Source organism: Gymnoscopelus braueri (genome assembly GCF_963280865.1).
Source record: "Gymnoscopelus braueri genome assembly, contig: SUPER_20_unloc_1, whole genome shotgun sequence".
NCBI lineage: Eukaryota > Metazoa > Chordata > Actinopteri > Myctophiformes > Myctophidae > Gymnoscopelus > Gymnoscopelus braueri.
The window spans coordinates 3,216,051-3,236,320 of record NW_027660990.1 but is presented as its reverse complement, the minus strand read 5'-3'; the positions used below and the strand labels follow the sequence as shown (position 1 = coordinate 3,236,320).

At 40.6% G+C, this 20,270-nt stretch overlaps 1 protein-coding gene across 1 annotated transcript in view; it reads left to right on the top strand.

Annotated features, from left to right (window-relative positions):
* The window catches only part of LOC308076661 (dual specificity calcium/calmodulin-dependent 3',5'-cyclic nucleotide phosphodiesterase 1A-like), a gene marked incomplete at both ends in the record, with an annotated part of 260,076 nt that overhangs the window by 133,770 nt on the left and 106,036 nt on the right, over positions 1 to 20,270 (top strand). Inside the window, 2 exons of the mRNA XM_080457370.1 lie at positions 17,358 to 17,471; positions 18,544 to 18,726. Of these exons, the coding sequence (XP_080313496.1) occupies positions 17,358 to 17,471; positions 18,544 to 18,726 (297 nt within the window). The remainder of the gene's footprint in view (positions 1 to 17,357; positions 17,472 to 18,543; positions 18,727 to 20,270) is intronic.

The window sequence follows — 20,270 nt, the reverse complement described above, 5'->3', positions numbered from 1 at the left end:
TTTCAAATAAGAAAACATATTGTTCAGCAGCTTCTAAACTTCCTATCATTGATTATTGTGACATCATTTATGAGAACACCTCTGAGAAACATCTTCATGCATTAAATGTAGTCCAATAATATCTGTAGATTTGTATTCGGGTGTCCCTACAGTACACATCACTGTGTTCTGTATGATACGCTCAATTGGCTATCTCCTCGTGATAGGAGACATTTTCATTGGTTGCTTTTTGTTTTTAAATGTATTTACTGTAATTATCCATCTTATTTAAAAGAGCTTTTACGTCCATACAATTCAATATATCCATCAAGACACACTCAACAACCTTACTTTGATATACCTGGTATACAGAAAAGAATTGGGAGACGTTCATTTAAGTTTAAAGCACCTACTGACTGGAACAATTTACCCATTGCAATTAGATCACTTATTTCATTTCCTGTTTTCAAAATGTCCTTACTTGATTCACTCAAAACGAACTGTTCTTGTTTCTGATTTTTGTTTTTGATTGTATTTAGATTACTTTTTCTTTTTCTTTTCTTTTCTCATTATTTATTTTCAGTTTTTTAGATGACATGCGTAACAAATGTAGTATGGTCTGTGATGGTGTGAGAGCCCTTATGTGTATGTTTTGTTGTTAGTGAATGTTTTGTGATTGTTTTTTGTCATTGTTTGTATGTTGTGCCTGAGGACCCCCTGGAAGACGAGATGATGCTTCTCAAGGGATTTATCCTCCAATACATTTTCAAATCAAATAGTAGCCGACGTAACATTCTGCCTGCTCCTACAACACATCCAGGTTACCATAGTTACCACAAAATAAGATATCATCACAGTTTTCACCCAAAAAAGAAGAAATCCGACTAGATGTGTGTAGGAGTGGACGGAAGTGACTTTTTTTGGGATGACGTCACATCCGTCCATTCCTTCTATCAGAGTCAAGGGATCATTCCTAAGTTGTGTTAGAGCTCCCTCTTGTGGATTTTTTTATATTTATTGGCGTAGATCTACGTCAATGGCGGTCAACGGTTGGAACGGTAACTTAAGAAAACATTTGAGTACTTTTTACACCACCGTTAAGAATAATGCATTTTATATAACACACTTCAAATTTTTACAAATCATAAAGTGCTACAGGGTTTAAAAACAACGGCATAGAAATAGCAGCTGCAAAGCTAAAAAAAACATTGGCAACAACATAAGACCCGTCATGGGGGCAAGGAGAAGGCTGGAATTGTAAGAGCGAAGTTTTTGAGTGGAGGGTTGGGGTTTGAGAAGTTCTTTGAGGTAGGGGGGGACATTGCCGTGGATGCACTGATGTTTCAGAAGGGAGAACTTGTATTCAGTCCTGAAGGTAATGGGGTGCCAGTGAAGTGTACGGAGGATGTGTGTGATGTGGTCAAATTTCCGCACACCTATCAGGATCCTAGCAGCGCTGTTTTGAATGTATTGAAGCCTTTGCAGGCTCTTGCTAAGGATCCAGATGAGTAGTGCGTTGCAGTAATCCAGCCTGGGGGAGACAAAGGCGTGGACCAGTTTTTCAGCATCTGACAGCGTGAGTGTGGAGCGGAGTTTGGAAATGTTCCTGGGTGGAAAAAAGGAGGTTTTACAAAGATATGCCTCAAGTTTCAATTGAGGGTCAATTTATACACCCAGGTTGGTGACTGTGGGTGAGAGGGAAAGGTTGTGGCCGGAGAAGAAGAAGCTGGTTATGTGGCATGATTGGATGATTGGTGCCTATTAAGATGGCTTCGGTTTTGGAGCTGTTGAGAAATTGAGTTTCATCCACGCCTTTATCTCCAACAGGCAGGTGGTTATTGTGGGTGATGGCAGGTCTGGAGATGGTGGAGATGGTGGTGGTGGCAGGTCTGCAGGGGGGGTGGGTCAATCTTGAGGTATAGTTATGTGTCATCGTAGCAATGGAAGGAAATTCCATGCTGGCTGATGACATGGCGGAGGGGCAGCATGTAAAGTGTGAACAGATTTTTTTTCATGGGCTCGCTATGAATCATGGCTGCCAGTTCCCACCTGATGTCGCCTGGGAGTTCCGACTACTCCAGACCATACTGAACAACTGCTAGCTTGCATAACGTCTTCAGACTAGGACTCAAGTCTAAGATGTATAATTTATCAGTGGGTATGTTGTAATCTTGTTTGTATCTTCCAAAGAGGATGATACGATCTCCCACCATATACAACTGACCATACGGTACATCTCAGATGGGTAAGGACCTTTCCCCTTAGGCCCAACCTTCCAGAAGTTCTCTGGACTGAATTTCCACACATATCATTGAAGGCCTTTTTGCAGCCACCAATTATGTACAGCTCTCCATTGAAGGCAAAAGATGAATAATCATAGCGTTCTGGAAAAAGCTGTGCAGAAGGTGTGCTCAGCCAGAAGTTGGTCTCGGTGTCAAACACTGATGTTGTTGTAGTGCTCGTGGTCCTGGTCAATATACGAACATTATACGAACAACAACCGCCAAATACGAACATCTTTTACCCGATGATGGTGGCAGAGTTGGATTCTGATACTGGTGGTGGAGTGCCTCTGGTGTTAATTAAAGACCAAGCCACTGTGGTGGTGTCCAACTTGTAGATGTTTCATCAAGACATATCCTTATATCCTCCATAAATGTACATGACCTTCCCCAAGACACAGGCTGAGTGGTTGTACCTCTTCTTTGGAACAGTCCCATAAACCTCTGACTTGAACCATCTGTGGGTGAACAACAAATGCCGTAATGGGACATTCTCCTCTTCCACTTGTCAATCGAGACACCGTGTTGAAGATGTGCTCCAAAATCTGATCCCTGTTGTCCAATTCAAATTAATACACCTTTAACACCAGCACAGTAGGATTGGCTGTATTTGGATGTTTCAGATGTGTGCTACCCAGCAAAACATTTCATACACAATCAAGAATAAGAGTGATTCATAGATTCTTGCTCTGTTAAATAAACTGATTCCTCTCTCCATGTCTACAATGTCTGTCTGGAGCTCTGCTGTGACATCACACACAACACAATATGTTCCCATACCAACTCAGATGGCGCAGGCGTTTTATATGAAAACATTTCTGTCATAAATGTCACAGCTTCCACTGAGTTGTGAATGCTGCTGTCTAATCCAGAACAGTTCTGGCTCAACAACCCTGATGCTAGACAGGAGGTTGTGGAGGGCAGCCATTCAGGAGTTCTCACTCTCACCCTCTCTCCCCCAGGGAAGAGCAGTTGACACCTCGAGACCCCCTGCAGACCGGCCCGCAGACCAGCAGAGAACTGCTGCGCAGCGAGTCTATGTTGCCATGTCTGCTTATTATAAGCAACTTTGGGCTTGTTTTTCACGTCTTTCTATTATTATTATTATTATAATTATATAATTACATTACAATGGTAATAGTTTTCTACTCCACTACAGCTCAGAGGTTGTACTTTTACTCCACTACAATTATTTGAAAACTTTAGTTAGTAGTTACTTTGCAGATATAATAACTTTTCATACTTGTTTAGATTAGAGCTTCATGCATGTCCTTTTGTAAATGATTTTTTATTAGGTAAATATTTATATAGAAAGGTCTAACTAGGGACTGGGGTTGCAAATTAGCCTCGGCTATAAACCCCATTTACAATGCAATGGTTTCATGTTTTTATAAGTTGACTCATTGTTTTTGTATTGTCCTTGTAAAATAAACATAAATAATAACTAGAAACACATTTCCTACGAAAGTTTAAGTGTGCCTGCAGTTGGCTGAGGGGCTTTGCCTATAACTTTGCCGTGGTAACGCGTAACGGCAAAAAAAGCAATAGCCTGGTTGGCCCGGTCGTTGCGCACGTTTTGATGTATACATTGGCGGGGCCGTGTCAACCGTGTGGGAGGAGTAGCATTTTGGTCCCCTCGGGCGGCCAAAAAAGTAAAGAAAATAAAGCAGCAAAATAATGATTAAAAAATTAATTAAAAATAAACCAAAACTCAGAAAAGGAAAATAAATATTTTTAAATATATTAACAATTACTCAAATGGTTTTGAGTGCTTGTTTCACCCACTTCTGAAAGTCTGACGCAAAAACTGAACATTATACATTTGTTTGCAGACCCTCACTGAGGGGGGGTGCGCAAAGTTTCGGAGCATTTTGGGCACTTTTAAAACCGGAAGTGAAGAGGTCCACTTCCGGGTTGCACCATTGAGCTCCATACCCCTCAGAGAGTGTTTTGGTGTAAAAAAAAAAAAGTTCGAAAAAAAAAAAGTTCGAAAAAGAAAAGTTGGAAAAAAAAATGGGTCCACCCAAAAAAATGTCCACCCAAAAAAAAGGTCCACCCATCAACCTGCACTCTTAACCGGATCTGTAACCGTTAACATGGATTTGAATGGGGGACTATAAGGGGGCGTGGCTACGTGGTTGGGGGTCCCCGGACCCCCAACAGCCAAACTCTTTGATAACCAGTTGGACGTGAGAAAAGTAATGCGGTAAGTGTCCCGGTCGTCCCGCACGTTTTGATGTATACATTGCCACTAACGAGTAAACCGTGTGGGAGGAGTAGCGTTTTGCGCGGTGCGTGCGGCCAAAAGGGGCGGAGTTTCGCAGTTTTTTGCTAATAACGTCGCAATGGTAACGCGTGACGGAAATTCATTTCCGAGCACATCATTCCCGACCAAGCCGCACGTTTTGATGTATATATTGTTGCGGTAGTGTAAACCGTGCGGCAGTTACGGACGGACGAAATTATGTCGCGATAAATAAACTTGGATTAATAAATATGGCGGAATTCAATAAGTGTTGCCTTGCCATTACATGGCAGGCACACTTAATAATAAAAAGGACTCAGACATCAAATCACAAATCATGATGACTTATAGGAGACACTGCTTCATGCTTCACTGTTTTCTCAGGGCACAACGCATGCAGTAACATTTTCATAGACCTGACTGCTTATTTGTCTTGCAAAATTTGGCAACCCACTTCACTGCAAAGCGGCGGAAAAAGATCAGATCTACAAGCATACAGCTTGTCACGCAGCAACTGTTTTATGCTTGAAGATCAGATATTTTGCGCAGGATTGAGCACATGTGTGAAGCATACCGATGTGTTCGCTACAGATCGCGCTGTTTTATAATGCTGTGCCAACAGATCTGATCTACAAGCATAGGGCTCGTCAGGCAGCAACTGTTTTATGTTTGTAGATCAGATATTTAGCGCAGGAGTAGAGCAGGAATGAGCACATTTGTGGAACATAGCGATGTGTTCACTTGTTGCGCTGACAGGGAGGAGGAGAGGAGACGCTTTTGTTTTGTTTTGGCTTCAGCGTTCATATAGGCTCCATGTTTCCCTCAAGAGTTTAATGTAATGCTACAGATCGCACTGTTTTATACGCTTTTATATAAAGATTTTACATACAGAATCTGCAGTTACCATTACAAGTTAGCCTATTTTATAATGTTTCTGCCTGCCTACAACAACATGAGTGAGCTCACTGACTGAGCAGAGTGCAATTGAAATGTTAATAGCTATTTAAAAGACAATGGAATCCCCACTGTGTGGGGGAGAAGGTGTCAGCTCGTCTGGAGCCAGTGGAGACAGTGACCAATAGAATAGCTGGAAAAACGGTCTTTTTGATCCCCAAATCAGGCAGTGTATGGGATGATGAAACCCCAGTCATGGAAGTGTTAAAGGGGAAATCCACCCATTTTCAATATTTAACTATGTCATTAATATAGCATAAAGGAGTTGTGTGGAAATAAGAAAAAATTAAAAAAAAATTAACATTGCAAAAAAATTTAACATTGCAAAAAAATTAACATTGCAAATTACACCATGATGAGTCATCACAGTGTAATTTGCAATGTTAATTTTTTTGCAATGTTGAATTTTTTTGCAATGTTATTTTTTTTTTTAATTTTTTCTTATTTCCACACAACTCCTTTATGCTATATTAATGACATAGTTAAATATTGAAAATGGGTGGATTTCCCCTTTAACCACTTTAACCATATGTTATACTTTCGCTATTCAAACATTGTGACATTTTTTGCTAATCTTTGCGTAAAGCGAACATTTTTTAACTCTACCGAACTTTGCTTCTGGGGGTCCCTGGCACAAAATATGTTTCAGATGGGGGTCTGTGGCCAAATACATACATTTTTGGGGGTCCTTTACATGAAAAGGTTTGAGAACCACTGTTTTTTTTAATAGTGGGTTTAGGGATCAATGCCTTAGTTATCGATATCTTAGTAGATATCGATAACTTCCTGCTTCTCAAGACCGATACCGATAACCGATAATACAAATATTTTTTTTTCAATTCTTATGGTAAGAAATACTAGTAGTGGGCAAAGGTGGATTTAACATAGCTTTGACCAATAGAATACATTTAATCATAGAACCTTTTAATCATTATTAATATTTTATTTTGTATTATTTATGAATGTAGAATTTATTTTTACTATTTATTGTGTAGCAATAAAAGACTCAAAACACTGGCTTAGAGTTGAATTATTGGCAACTAAAGAAATAGGAATTCAAGAAATAAATATAGCTGCAAGCAGCGATAAGCGGGCCAGGGAATGCAGAAAGAAAACAGAAAGAAGCAATGATAAGTAATATGCACAATAAGCCATAGAAACATAGAAGAATGAACTTGAGAGAAAGAAGACCATGCAATTAACAAATGAGCATTTTAAACCCTCACTAACCCTAACCTCAGTAAAACAACGCCTAAGCCTATCCTCAAGAAACACTATGTGTAAACCCAAGAATGCCAAATCATGATCACCTCAATACATTGTCGTGGACAGGGATCGAACCAGCGATCTACAGACTCCGAGGTTACCTCTCTTCTCATTGAGCTAGATATATGGCCTCCCTGGTAGTGTCTGTTGATATTTATAAGTATTTCCGTCCATTATGAACGAAGCCTCTGTGTCCCGAACTACTCTAGATCACTGGTTCACATACCATTTACCAATAAATGCATTTTTGTGTCTCCTCGGAACGAAAACTAGTGAAAGTAGCCGATCTACAAGCTCACAAAACGTTGCTATCTGAAAAGTTGTGAGATTGTAGATCGGAGAGAGAGACATGGAAACGGAATAGATTGAAGAGATAAGGATAATTCCTTTAACAGGTCCGTTCATGAAAGTCCTTGCGGTCTTGTTTCCAATGAGGGCCTGTGAGCAGCTCAGGGACAAATTTCATTTGCTGGCCTGGCCTGGAATCGTACCTGGGGCAACTAGGGCCTCTGGCTCCTTAGGCTGGCTCACTAACCACTCAGCTATGGCCGCCCCTCAAGAGAGAGAGAGAGAGAGAGAGACATGGAAACGGAATAGATTGAAGAGAGAGACATGGAAACGGAATAGATTGAAGAGAGAGAGAGAGAGAGAGAGACAGACAGACATGGAAACAGAATATATTGAAGAGAGAGAGAGACATGGAAACATAATAGATTGAAGAGAGAGAGAGAGATGGAAGCAGAATGGATTGATTGGACATCTCAACCTATTGCCATTAACAGGAATCGAACCCTCAACCTTCGGATTGACAGGCTGCAACACTACCTATAGTGCTATAGCTTTGTCCAGGCTAAGGTTGTCTGTTGAAGATAAAAGTGAACCAGTGAAAGCAGCCGATCTACAAGCTCAGAAACACGTTGCTATCTGAAAAGTTTTGAGATTGTAGATCGGCTATTTTCATAATGAAGTATGTCATACATTGCAAAAACATACCTTCTCAGATAAGCATTTCATGTTATCTTTATCAATTGCATATGTATTCATTAATACAGTCTTGTTGTTTGCAATGCACTTTAAATGAAGTCTCAGAGAGAGAGAGAGAGAGAGAGAGAGAGAGAGAGAGAGAGAGAGAGAGAGAGAGAGAGAGAGAGAGAGAGAGAGAGAGAGAGAGTAATGAGGAGTGAGTGAGGGCAGGTGTGATTATGGATTGAGAGGGAATGACAGCAGGTGAGGTGGGTAGATCCAATCCATGGGAATAGGCCAGGTGGACTGTTGCTGTTGCTCACTTTCTAAAAGAACATAATTATGTCAGAAAATTGACAAACAAATATTGTTAAGCATTTCATGCTATGTTTAACAATTGCACATGTATTCACTGATACAGTCATGTTGTGTGCAATGCAACTTTAATGAAGCCTGCATCAAGTGAGGCTTGAACTGGCAACCTTGGTGTTGAGAGGCATTCGTTTAAGGGAGAAGGCATTGGACCAACAGACAGAACCTGTGAAAAAAGAGATCACACAGATGATACAGTTTCACGCAAATAGCTGGAAAATCCTGGGTTTAAGTGTTTTTCAAACTGCTCCAAATTGCGGACAATCTAAGGGCGGAGCTTACTGGTCAACGTGATAGATGTGTTCCTCATGAGTCAAGGCACATGTGTAAGCAGGTTTAATAGCTGTCGGCCAAACGAGGCATGACTTTTGCCTGTTTAAGGTTTGCATTTTCAAAAAATCGCTATAGCTGCAATATTCATTGGCTCATTAAAGCTTCATTTTTTTCACTAATGGAAAATCCGCTTGCCCTGTTGAGTCGGCATAGGTCCAAAGTTCATGTGTAAAACGTTTCGTGCAGATTACTAAAAAATCCCAGTCAGAGGGTGAAAGTTGTTCATCATGAGTAGACGCATATGTGTATTGAAGTTTCATGGCTGTAGGTCAAACAGGGCATGAGTTGTACCTGTTCAAAGTTGGCATTTTCAATTGAGTGCTATAGCGCCATCTTTTGACGAAAGATTGTGAGATTTATTTCTTGATAGTTTTTCATGACCATCTACCATATGGCCGAGTTTCGTAAAAAGCGACAGCACGGTTCAGCCAGAACTGCGAAAAGTGGCAGAAACAGAATACTGCCAATCTTAAAACAGGTCCAGAGCTGAGCTCTGGCCCCGTAATGAAGACAAATACTGACAATGCCTATGAACATTGGGTTGCAGTTATTGCACATAGCCAAAATGCAATAATAATATTAGGCTTGTCATTGAGAAAGGAAATTAAAGTGGTCTTTTTGAGGAGAAGTGGAACCTTAAAAGTCACTTTAAATTTAGCATGAGGGACGAGGGTCAACCCGCGTCAGGGAATTACTTGATATCTCTAGGCTACAGAAAACATTCAGTTGACTATTAAACATACACAAGACACAGACGATGGACAAGCGGTTACAGCTGCCATTGGTGCTTTTGATTGCCAGTGTGGTCAAATCAGGGTCAAATGCACAGCCTCAACGAGCCATCGTTGACCTGCTAATGTTACACAGCTGATTGGCAACATGCGTTAAACGCATCCACCACATCACTCTGATCTCCAACAAGCAAGTTGGAGAACACTCTAAAATCGTGGATTTGACTTTGGCTGGTCAATTTAAGATGACAACAGCAACACAGGTTAGTAGTAGACCTGTATGTATGATGATCAGTTATTATTCCAGACAGTGGTCTATCCAAGACGTTTTAACACGTTTGAGACCAGGTCTCAACCAGCTCCTCATGCCGTCTCACTCTCTCTCTCTGTGTAACGTAGCCTAAATGTGTGTGTGTGTGTGTGGGGGGAGGGGAGGGGCTGTGCTGCTGAACGTGTGCGAGAGTCTCCACACAACGGTGTCTAACCGAGAGTTATACTTCTCCAGTACAACGGTGTCTAACCGAGTTATACTTCTCCACACAACGGTGTCTAACCGAGAGAGTCCATGCAGATCACAGCTGACAAATGTTATATATTATCGGAGCCATTATTAATGTTATCGGTTTTATCGGGATGACGTCATAATTCCTGATATCGGACCGATAATTATCGGGCCGATACTTATCGTGCACCACTAGTTGTTACGTCTGTTTATACAAGACCACGGACCAACATGATTTCCATGGTGGTCCGTGGAGTCTTTGACTTTGTTGTATTTTCTTATCCTTGACGTGTTATTTCAGTGAATGCAAAGTTCAAATAAATCAATCAATAAGTACTTGAGTAAGTGTATCCACCACCAGTGGTATAAAGTAACTTAGTTAATGTACTCAAGTACTGTACTTTTTTTTAGGTATTTTACTTAACTGGAGTATTTCCAATGTTCTATACTTTCATTTCTACTCCACTACATCTCAGAGGAAAATGTACTTTTACTCCACTAAAATTGTTTGAAAACAGTTACTAATAACTTTGTAGATTTTGATTGTTATTACAAACATACAATAACCACTTCAGCTCTATACATACTTTGGTCATTTGAAAAAATGTGTTGCAAGCTTGGATATCTGCTATTTTAAGATTTGTATACGCTTTGAAAACTTGTGAAATGGGACATACTGCATAATGAGTACTTTTACTTTTGGTACTTCAAGTATATTTTGATTCCAATACTTTTGTACTTTTACTCATGTAAAATGTAATTACCGGACTTTTACTTGTAACAGAGTGTTTCTACATTGCAGTATTTTTCCACCACTACGCACGCACGTACGCATATGTTTTTGTTATTATTTCCTTGTCATCGGCTGGAGACCTTGTATGTCCAAAATAGTTTTTTGAAAAACATAAAACAAAAATAGGATCTGCAACCGCACCCTCGCAAAGTGGCGTGAGCTTGCATGTAGACTGGCAATTTCCACTACTTTTGTGCATACACTTGTACGATGAAGTATGGCATTAATTTACAACTTTACCACTTAACCCTTGCCTTGCATTGTGTAAGAAACCTACTGCTGACCTTTTTGCTGTTAGCAGGTCAAATCTAACCCGTGATGTAACCCAAAATACTAAAATATATATATATATTTTTTCCCCACCTCATAGCTGACTTGTTATGCATTCATATCCATGTAAACACAATTTAAAATATTATTTTGGATTAGGGTTAGGGTTTCATCTTTCAATATTGCCTATAATGAACATTTCCTGGAGTGGAGTTTGCATGGTTTGCATGTTCTACCCGTGTCTCCTAGGGTAGTTAATACCCTCACAAAAACATGTAGTAATCCTGGTCACTATACTGCCTCCCCCTGGTCAGCCTGAAGGGAACTGGTTGGAATAACGTGTTCCTTCCACGCGCTACGTCCAACCAGGGAAACTCCCCCCTGTCAGGTGACAAGAAGGTCAGTTGTAGTCCATGAGCCAGACAAGATTTCATTATTGAAAGAGTGGGCAAAACCATAACTATATTAAATTGTTTATAGGGTCAAAATAAGTAAATAAATATATGATAACCTTTCCACAGGAGCAGCTTTTTCATATTTATCACACATTTTGTTATTTTCCCCGTACGTAAATGACAGGTGAAAACAATTACAAAATTAAAAAAATAGTTATCATAATGAAACTACCCAAGTTGATTACTTACACGAAAGACAATGATTTATCGTTTTACAAGTTTTCTGAAATTGTATATTTAAATATGCAAATTAGGCATTAGGAAAATATTCATTTCATTTCATTTCAAACCTTTATTTATTCTCGAAAGACATTGAGGTTGCCCTCATTTGCAGTGTCGTCGAGATACAGCATAGTACAACATCAATACAACATCAATATTCATATCAATGACATTCAGAACAAAAACAAAATTAAAAACAGTTACAGACATTTGTGGGTAGATCTGCAATCAAAGATTTAAATTGACCATATGTTATGGGTGAACTGATCTTAAATTTCAGCTGCAGGTCATTCCACGTAGTTGGGGCACTAACGCAAAAGGCTGTTTTCCCAAGTTCAGTCCTTACCCTATAGGGACTTTCAGAGTCAGCCAGTCATTTGAGCGTGTCCCATGCGCTCCAGGATTCCATTCTATCAATGAATTAATATAAAATGGCAAAGTCCCATCAATTGCCTTAAAAATAAATAGGTACCAATGTTTGTTTCGCCTGTCAGCCAAGGATGGCCAACCTACTCTGTCATATAGGATGCAGTGATGGGTCCTAAAATGTTCACCAGAAATGAAGCGCAGGGCAGAGTGGTAAACTGAATCTAAAACCTTGAGGGTAAAAGGGGAAGCATTCCTATAAATGACATCACCATAGTCCAAAACAGGGAGAACAACAGCTTCAATGACTCTTTTTCTACAGGTCATTGGGAAACTAGCTTTATTCCTGTAGAAGAAGCCAATCTTTTGTCTGAGCTTGCAGGCAAGATTGTCTAAATGATATTTAAAAGTTAATTTTTCGTCAAGCCAAATTCCAAGATATTTATATTCAGTAACCCTTTCTATGATGGTTCCATTTGAGGTAGTAATATGTAGGCTATTATAATCTATTTCCCTGGCCCTAGAGAATAAAATGTATTTAGTTTTTCCTTCATTAAGTACAAGTTTCAGCTCTTTAAGGGAATCCTGAAACACATAAATGACAACTGCAATTTTTCAGTAGCCAGTTGGATGCCCGAAATTTGTATAACTTTCCAGAATCAACATTGGAACATTGGACAAAGCCAGAGTCAACATTCTTATTTCATTTTGTTAAGATGTTGGAGTCAAAGGTTTTTAACGAGGGAATATTCAATATCTGGCTCAATGTTGGGGCTCTGGCTTATGGACTAAATGCCTAATTTGCATATTTAAATATACAATTTCAGAAAACTTGTAATACGATAAATCATTGTCTTCATGTAAGTAATCAACTGGGGAAGTTTCATTATGATAACTATTTTTTAAATGTTATAATTTTTTCACCTGTCATGTACGTATGGGGAAAATAACAAAATGTGTGATAAATATGAAAATGTGAAAAAGCTGCTCCTGTGGAAAGGTTATCATATTATTTATTTACTTATATTAACCATATAAACAATTTAATATAGGTATGTTTTTGCCCACTCTTTCGATAATCATTGCTCAATTTTGGGGCTCTGGCTCATGGATTGAAGGAGGCATGAGCTCAATGCTCTCATGCATTGAGGGAGGCATGAGCTCGGCCCTGAGCTCCCTAGGCTGGTGGGGGGAGTGTAGTGCCCAGGATCATTTAGAAAATTGGCACTGGGTGAAAAAAAAGGGTTACAAAATCCCCCATTGCTATTAATCATACTTCTAGGCACCGAGTCGAGTTAGTCACACTGTCCCAGTGTGATGTGTTCACATACTGATACATTTATTTATTTAAATGTAAAAATAACTACACCTAACTAGCAAAACCCCTTCAGAAATGAAAGAACAAGTTAACTGAAATTGAAAACAAAATGAGGGAATGCAGGTTAAACTGCAGGTTAGCAGGCTTGTAGTTGTAATGAAGAAGAGGAGAAGAAGCAGAGAAGAGACGTCAAGGTTTCCAGGTCATTCATGTTCATTTATTCAGCATTCAACAGCATCATAACAGAGAACCAGGGCCCCAGCAGCCTCACGGCTTGTGAGAGTGTGACCATTCTGAGTTAGACTTTAGTCTCCCTTTTATAACACAATAGCATGTGGGTGGGGGTCCATGATCCCCACCTGTTAAAGCAAGGAACAGCTGATTTGATCTACAAGTGCCCGGAGGAAGGGAGTGGAGACAATGTCCAGACATTCAGTCTCCCCAATTGGGAATGCTAATTCCACCCCCCACCTGGCTAGGGCCATCAGCCACCTCTGAATAACATATGGCTTTAGATTTGTACATTATGTTATGAGGGTTTTTACTTTAGTATCATTTCTTAATATGTTTTGACTTGCACACTGTTCAGATACCACATTATTCCCCCCACGGAAGAATTTAACTTCTTTCGCAACCAGGTATATTGAATAAACAGTTTGCAAGAGAAAACACCAAAAAACAACATTCTTCCACCTACACCCCCCATGACCAATGACTGGAAGTTTAAACAAAAGGACATTTCAGGAAGAATTAACATCAGACATCACATCAGACAGAACAACTTAGATACAGGCATCGAAATTACATAATAGTCATACATACAGTGATTCACCTTAAATTTCTAAATAAAAATAAACAAACTGTTTAACAAAATAAGAAAGAATATCGGTATTTAGTAACGGATCGACTAACAACTGACGCGTGTGTCATGGATCACATGACTTTCGACTGACACCGAAGGCAAAGACTGAAACTATTTAAAAATAAAACAAGCTTAAAATATAAAACAACTCAGAAAACCTTATCCAGAGAAAATACATCAATAAATGCATTTCCCCTTCCTCGATCAGTGCGCAGGTCTCTCTGTTTTCTTTAAACTCTAGAATAAAATGTTACACAGCAAACAAACTTTGAAAGCTGACAGAATACAGTTGAAATATAAATCACACTAAAAGATAACCCTCCCCCCTACCAATGTCCCCCCACGCCGAGCCACCAAACTTGTAACCAAAGATAGAACTTTTCGAGTACACCAATTAATTACACATGATAACTACCAACGGAGGTGCCTACATTGAACAGAAGACAGTGTTTCTTCAATGAAATAATAAAACAAAAAGTAAACTCACATTAAATACAAGAGACCAGAGAGTGTAACAACAAAATCTCACATCACACTTTTACGCACGGCAACAATAATAACGCTCCGTGGTTTAAATCACTTTATCACCAAAAATACAACCTCTTGTCCCGAATGTTCAGTGTTCTCATCTGATAATGCTGCTGTTGTAGTCTCCCTCAATGTCCACGCACCCAGCAGAAAAGCTGGGCGCAGTTCCAGGTGATATCTTCGTTCCAGCCAAAAAGATAGCCGCTGCTCACACAACCCCTCCCCCCACGGACAACTTCGACACAGAAAGTTTTCCGCTCCGCCGTTACCAAGCGCTCCGTTGAGTAGAGTAGAGGTGTAGCCATCTGAGATGCGGTCCCGAGGTGGCCGCGCAGTCACCACAGCGTCCCCGCTGGAGGCCCTCCTTTGTAGTAGAAATCCAGGACGCGCTGACGTCCCCACAGCTCGCTCCGCGGTGGCCCTCCTCGCCGTAGGAAGACTCCCATGGATCCAATCCTCCCCCAGGCCCGCACCCGCCACGGCCACCTCAAAATACACAGGTCCTTTAATCGAAGCACACACCCGTGAAAGTATGCACAACGATGGAGCTGGCTCGCCATTTGTCGTATATTATGAGGCATTAAACTGCAGGTTAGCAGGCTTGTAGTTGTAATGAAGAAGAGGAGAAGAAGCAGAGAAGAGACGTCAAGGTTTCCAGGTCATTCATGTTCATTTATTCAGCATTCAACAGCATCATAACAGAGAACCAGGGCCCCAGCAGCCTCACGGCTTGTGAGAGTGTGACCATTCTGAGTTAGACTTTAGTCTCCCTTTTATAACACAATAGCATGTGGGTGGGGGTCCATGATCCCCACCTGTTAAAGCAAGGAACAGCTGATTTGATCTACAAGTGCCCGGAGGAAGGGGAGACAATGTCCAGACATTCAGTCTCCCCAATTGGGAATGCTAATTCCACTCCCCACCTGGCTAGGGCCATCAGCCACCTCTGAATAACATATGGTTTTAGATTTGTACATTATGTTATGAGGGTTTTTACTTTAGTATCATTTCTTAATATGTTTTGACTTGCACACTGTTCAGATACCACACAAGCCTTTTTTTTTTAACTCAATTCCGGATCTGAAGTCATCTGGCAGTGAAAGCATCATTCATACCGTTGACAACAGCACCATCTGGCTGAAAACCACTGAAAACACAAAATCTTGTCTTTCTCGACGACGGCAGGCTGAGCCTTAGCAGAATCCCAAAGGCAGGCAGGCAAAGAGTTAATTACAGTGAGATTGAGCTAACAGTTAAGTTTTATTTTCTTTGTGTATTCAGTTTGGAAAAAGCGCACAGCCATCTCAATGTTGGTTCTGGACTGACTGAGTAAAGAGGGACTCAGACCCCATGTATGGATAACAGAGATAACACTAGCAGAAAGGTTGTTCTTTTAAGAGCGAAATGCCCCACAATATGAACACATTTGTATATGTTTTATTTTGATGGTCGTGTAATCGCAATATTACACTTGAGGGTGGCTTTATCGTACACCTTCTCAGTAATATTGCTTAATTATCCTTGACTGACTGTGCGGTACTCATCACTCTGCTCTCTGCCGGCTGGCCCAATAGCGAAAAACGCTATTGTTATTTTCGCCTAACCGGCTGGTTCGTTCTGGAATGGATTAACCCCAAACGTGGTTATTGGACTTGGTTGTCCTTGCGGATCTGACTGCAAAAGTCAACGATATAACCAAGGCAGAGGAAATATGAATCATAATTTGTGCTCGGTCGCACGCCAGTGTCGCAAGCTGAAAGTAGTTGGTTTTGCCAGGTTTTACAAAATATTCTGTCAATTTAATTGGCAGAAGAGCTCTCACCTCACACACACATAGCTGTCTTATGCTTTGTAGTGTTGATATGGGCTTGCAGAGACCTGCAAGAAACTTTATTTGCGACAGACTTAAGTGCCTGCTTTGCAGACGATACACTCTGCTTCTCATTAGTCACCAATAAGACTAAGTCACTGTTACTTTTTCGGCATTTCATCGGTGAAACGGCATTAGCGTTTGCTGTGCATTCCTTTCGGCTCAGTGCAGCGAGCTCTGCTTTGATCTGAGCAAGGGAGTGCAGGGCAGCAGCGTATTATACACATTCCGGGTCTGAGTGGAAATCCTCCTCTCAGAGTTTCCAAACAAACCATTGAATGTGCATTGTAAATACGTATGCTTTAATGGTCTGTGACTGTGATACGCACAATAATTCGGACACAGGAATTAATAAAATCCCCCCGAACAAGCCGGACAGCCCCCCAAAAGAGGACATGTCCGGGTAAAACAGGACGTATGGTCACCCTAGCAGATTTCGAAGTCCACATACTGTACCAGCTCTCACAATGTGAAAAAAATGGTTCCGGAAAAGGTTCCAAATGTGATGCAACCGAATCTGGTTCCTCAATTCTGGATCACAACCCTGAACCAAAGAGCACTGACACTCTAAAGCAGTGTTTCCCCAAACACATATACTGTTTGTAGCAGATCTACAAACTCATCAACACATTACATCACAACACATAACATCACAACAAGCTTGTCACTAGTGTTGAAATAGGCCTTAAGAGGTTAACCACATAGTATCCCTATTCAAGTAACACTAGTTAACAGTCGCTGTGTTTTCGGATGTTAGCTAGCAGGAGCTAACATGCATGGATGTGTGTTTTCAGATGTTTGCTAGCAGGAGCTAACATGCATGGATGTGTGTTTACAGATGTTAGATAGCAGTAGCTAACATGCATGGATGTGTGTTTTCAGATGTTATGTATGGATGTGTGTTTTCAGATGTTAGCTAGCAGGAGTTAAAGTGCATGGATGTGTTTCCAGATGCTAGCTAGCAGGAGCTAACATGCATGGATGTGTGTTTTCAGGTGTTAGCTAGCAGAAGCTAACATGCACAGATGTTGTTGTTGTGTTTTCAGGTTGAGATGTCTGGTCAAGCAACTGGAAAGAGGAGAGGCGTCAGTGGTGGACCTCAAGAAGAATCTGGAATATGCTGCCTCCGTCCTGGAGTCTGTCTACATCGAAGAGACACGGTAAAGAACCGTTCGTTACTAACCCTAACCCTAACCCCTAACACTAACCTCTGTCCTGGTGTCTGTCGACATCAAAGAGACAAGGTAAACAATTGCTTATTGTGAGCCACACTATTAAATATATTAGGCATCCTTATCCACTATATGCGTTATGTGACAGTAGCCCATATATTCTCAACTGAAAACAATGAGCAGAACTGCCCTGGCTAGGTAGTTTTCTCCCACAAACCAACACATATGCAAGTTATGAACTTTGTTTACATACCACTGTGCATGCTCACAGACATAGAGAGATGTTAGTGCTTTCAAACGATTAATGTTTTTAATCATGATCAATCGCATGATTTAGCTTAGTTAATCGTGATTCATCGCACATAAGTCGTCAATATTTTATCTGTTCACAATGTTCTTTAAATAAATAATTTTCAAGATATGAAAATCTTGAAAAAAATCTTATTAAATGCACGTGGACAAATATGCTTACTTTACAATTTAGCTCCCTTTTGGAAGTAGCTGAAGAAATTATGTGGTGAATGTACTGTAGTTCCTAATGACTTGTGGGGTAACAACAGTAATGGCACTCTATCTACAATGACCATGGAAATCCACAGAGCACAACACATAAGGAGCATGCTCATGGACATAGAGAGCTGTGTCCTAAACTACGGGGAGGCCAAATGGCTAAGATAAATAAATAATAATTGTGATGACATTAATTGATTGCTATTAACAGTGAGATGTTGGTTGCTGTCAGGCAGAAACCAGCCAACTCCATTGTTGAGCTTTTATTTTATTTTTATTTTTAAATCAGTGCTATTGAACACCCTTACGTCTGCGTGTTGGTTAAAAACAATAATGAACCAAAGAAAAGTATTAAAAAGCGCTTCTGACAAAACCAGCTAACTCCATTGGATCCTCAAACTTTCTGCTAAACCAGCTAACTCCAGGAGGTCCATTCAGCTGTTCTTATCAATGATGAACAAAACCTCTAAACACTTTTTTTGGAGGTTAGTTTGTTTCTGCCCGACAGCAGATTACTTTTCCCAATGCATCTCGTTCCCCTCCTTTGCAGGCGTCTGGTTGACACGGAGGATGAGCTGAGTGACATCCAGTCAGACTCTGTGCCGTCGGAGGTCCGGGATTGGCTGGCGTCTACGTTCACCAGACAAATGGGACTGATGCTGAGACGCAGTGAGGAGAAGCCGCGTTTCCGTAGCATCGTCCACGCCGTGCAGGCTGGCATCTTCGTCGAGAGGTGGGTGGGTGAAAAAACACGTTTATTGTCTCTGCCAGGCCGAAAGGCATGGCCGAGACTATGTTTTGCACCCTTTCCGTCCGTCCGTCCGTCCATCCGTGTCCGTCTGTGAACAGCTAATCTCAGACACTGTTGGCTAGATCGCAGTGAAACTGTGCACACACACTCCCTGGATGCCAGAGCTGAACGTCTGACCCACATTTTTCACATGGGCCTGTTATAGTGCCACCAGGAGGCCACTTTTTGCAAAACACTTTTTTTGACGGTACTCCAACAGATTTTGTCCATCACGCAAATTGGTACACAGTATCTCTATAGTCAGATTTTTCATATTCCATCCTGAATGGCTAAGATTGGCTTCCAAAGTTTGCAGGAGTGTGCCGTTTTGAACAAAATGCCTCAAATCATGAACACTGCAGGCAATATCCGTGAAATTTTGCACGCACTTTTTTTTTCCCCTAATCAGTCTCATGGTGGCCGCTTTAACAGGCCAATTTGTGTTTTTACCTATAACTGCACCGATCTGTGTAAAACTGTGCATGTGCACTCCCTAGAGGGCAAGGAAAAACCTTTCTTCTGCATTTTTCACATCTGCCTTTTATAGCGCCACCAGGAGGCCGAGTTATGTAAAACACGTTTTGGGATATTACTCCTTCAGATTTTATCCAACAACACCGCACATTCGCACTACGTTGAGGAACAAATGCCACCTTTCAACATTGCCCTTTTATAGTGCCACCAGGAGGCCGATTTTTGCAAAACTATTATTTTATATTACTCTTACAAATTGTGTCCAAAAATCATGCAAATATATATATACACATTATCTCTATAGTCAAGTGATCAAGACAGATCCGTCCGATTTTTCACATTCTATCCTGATTGGGGAATTCAGAACATTGCTGGCCCACACTACCCCCCTATCTGACCTGGCGGAGACCTGTGCTCCAAGGAGCACTTTTTTCTAGTTTTGTTTGTTTTTCTTCCAAAATGTTCTTAAAGCAGCACTATGTAACTAGTTAACAACTATATAGCATATGGAGGGACTGTATTACTATGTATAAGCGAGACAATGAGTTCCATCCTGGCATTTGCCGATGCACCAAGGCAGAAATGCCAGTCAAAGCAAAGACTGGTCAATCACAGCGAGTCCGGCGAGGGGTAATTGGGATATTACTCCTTCAGATTTTATTCAAATTCACATAGATCATCAAAGACGTTGGCTGCCATGTTACTTGTGTCCAAAGTGGCCACTGATACCCCAAACTACATAGTGCTGCTTTAAGTTTGTTCTTAAATTTGATTTGGGTTTTACTTCACAACCACTTGAATTCCAGCATCTACAGTATATCTTTTTGGAAATTTGGTGTAGACAGAAAAAGCGGTCAAAGTACAGAGACAACTCAGGTCCAGTTTACAAGGTTCAATGGTTAAATGTGTTCTTAATTTTGTTCTTAACTTTGTTCGTAAATTCCCAAGTTTCTTAACATGTTCGTAAGTTTTCAAAAATATGTATTTTTAGATATGGCAATCAGATCTACAAA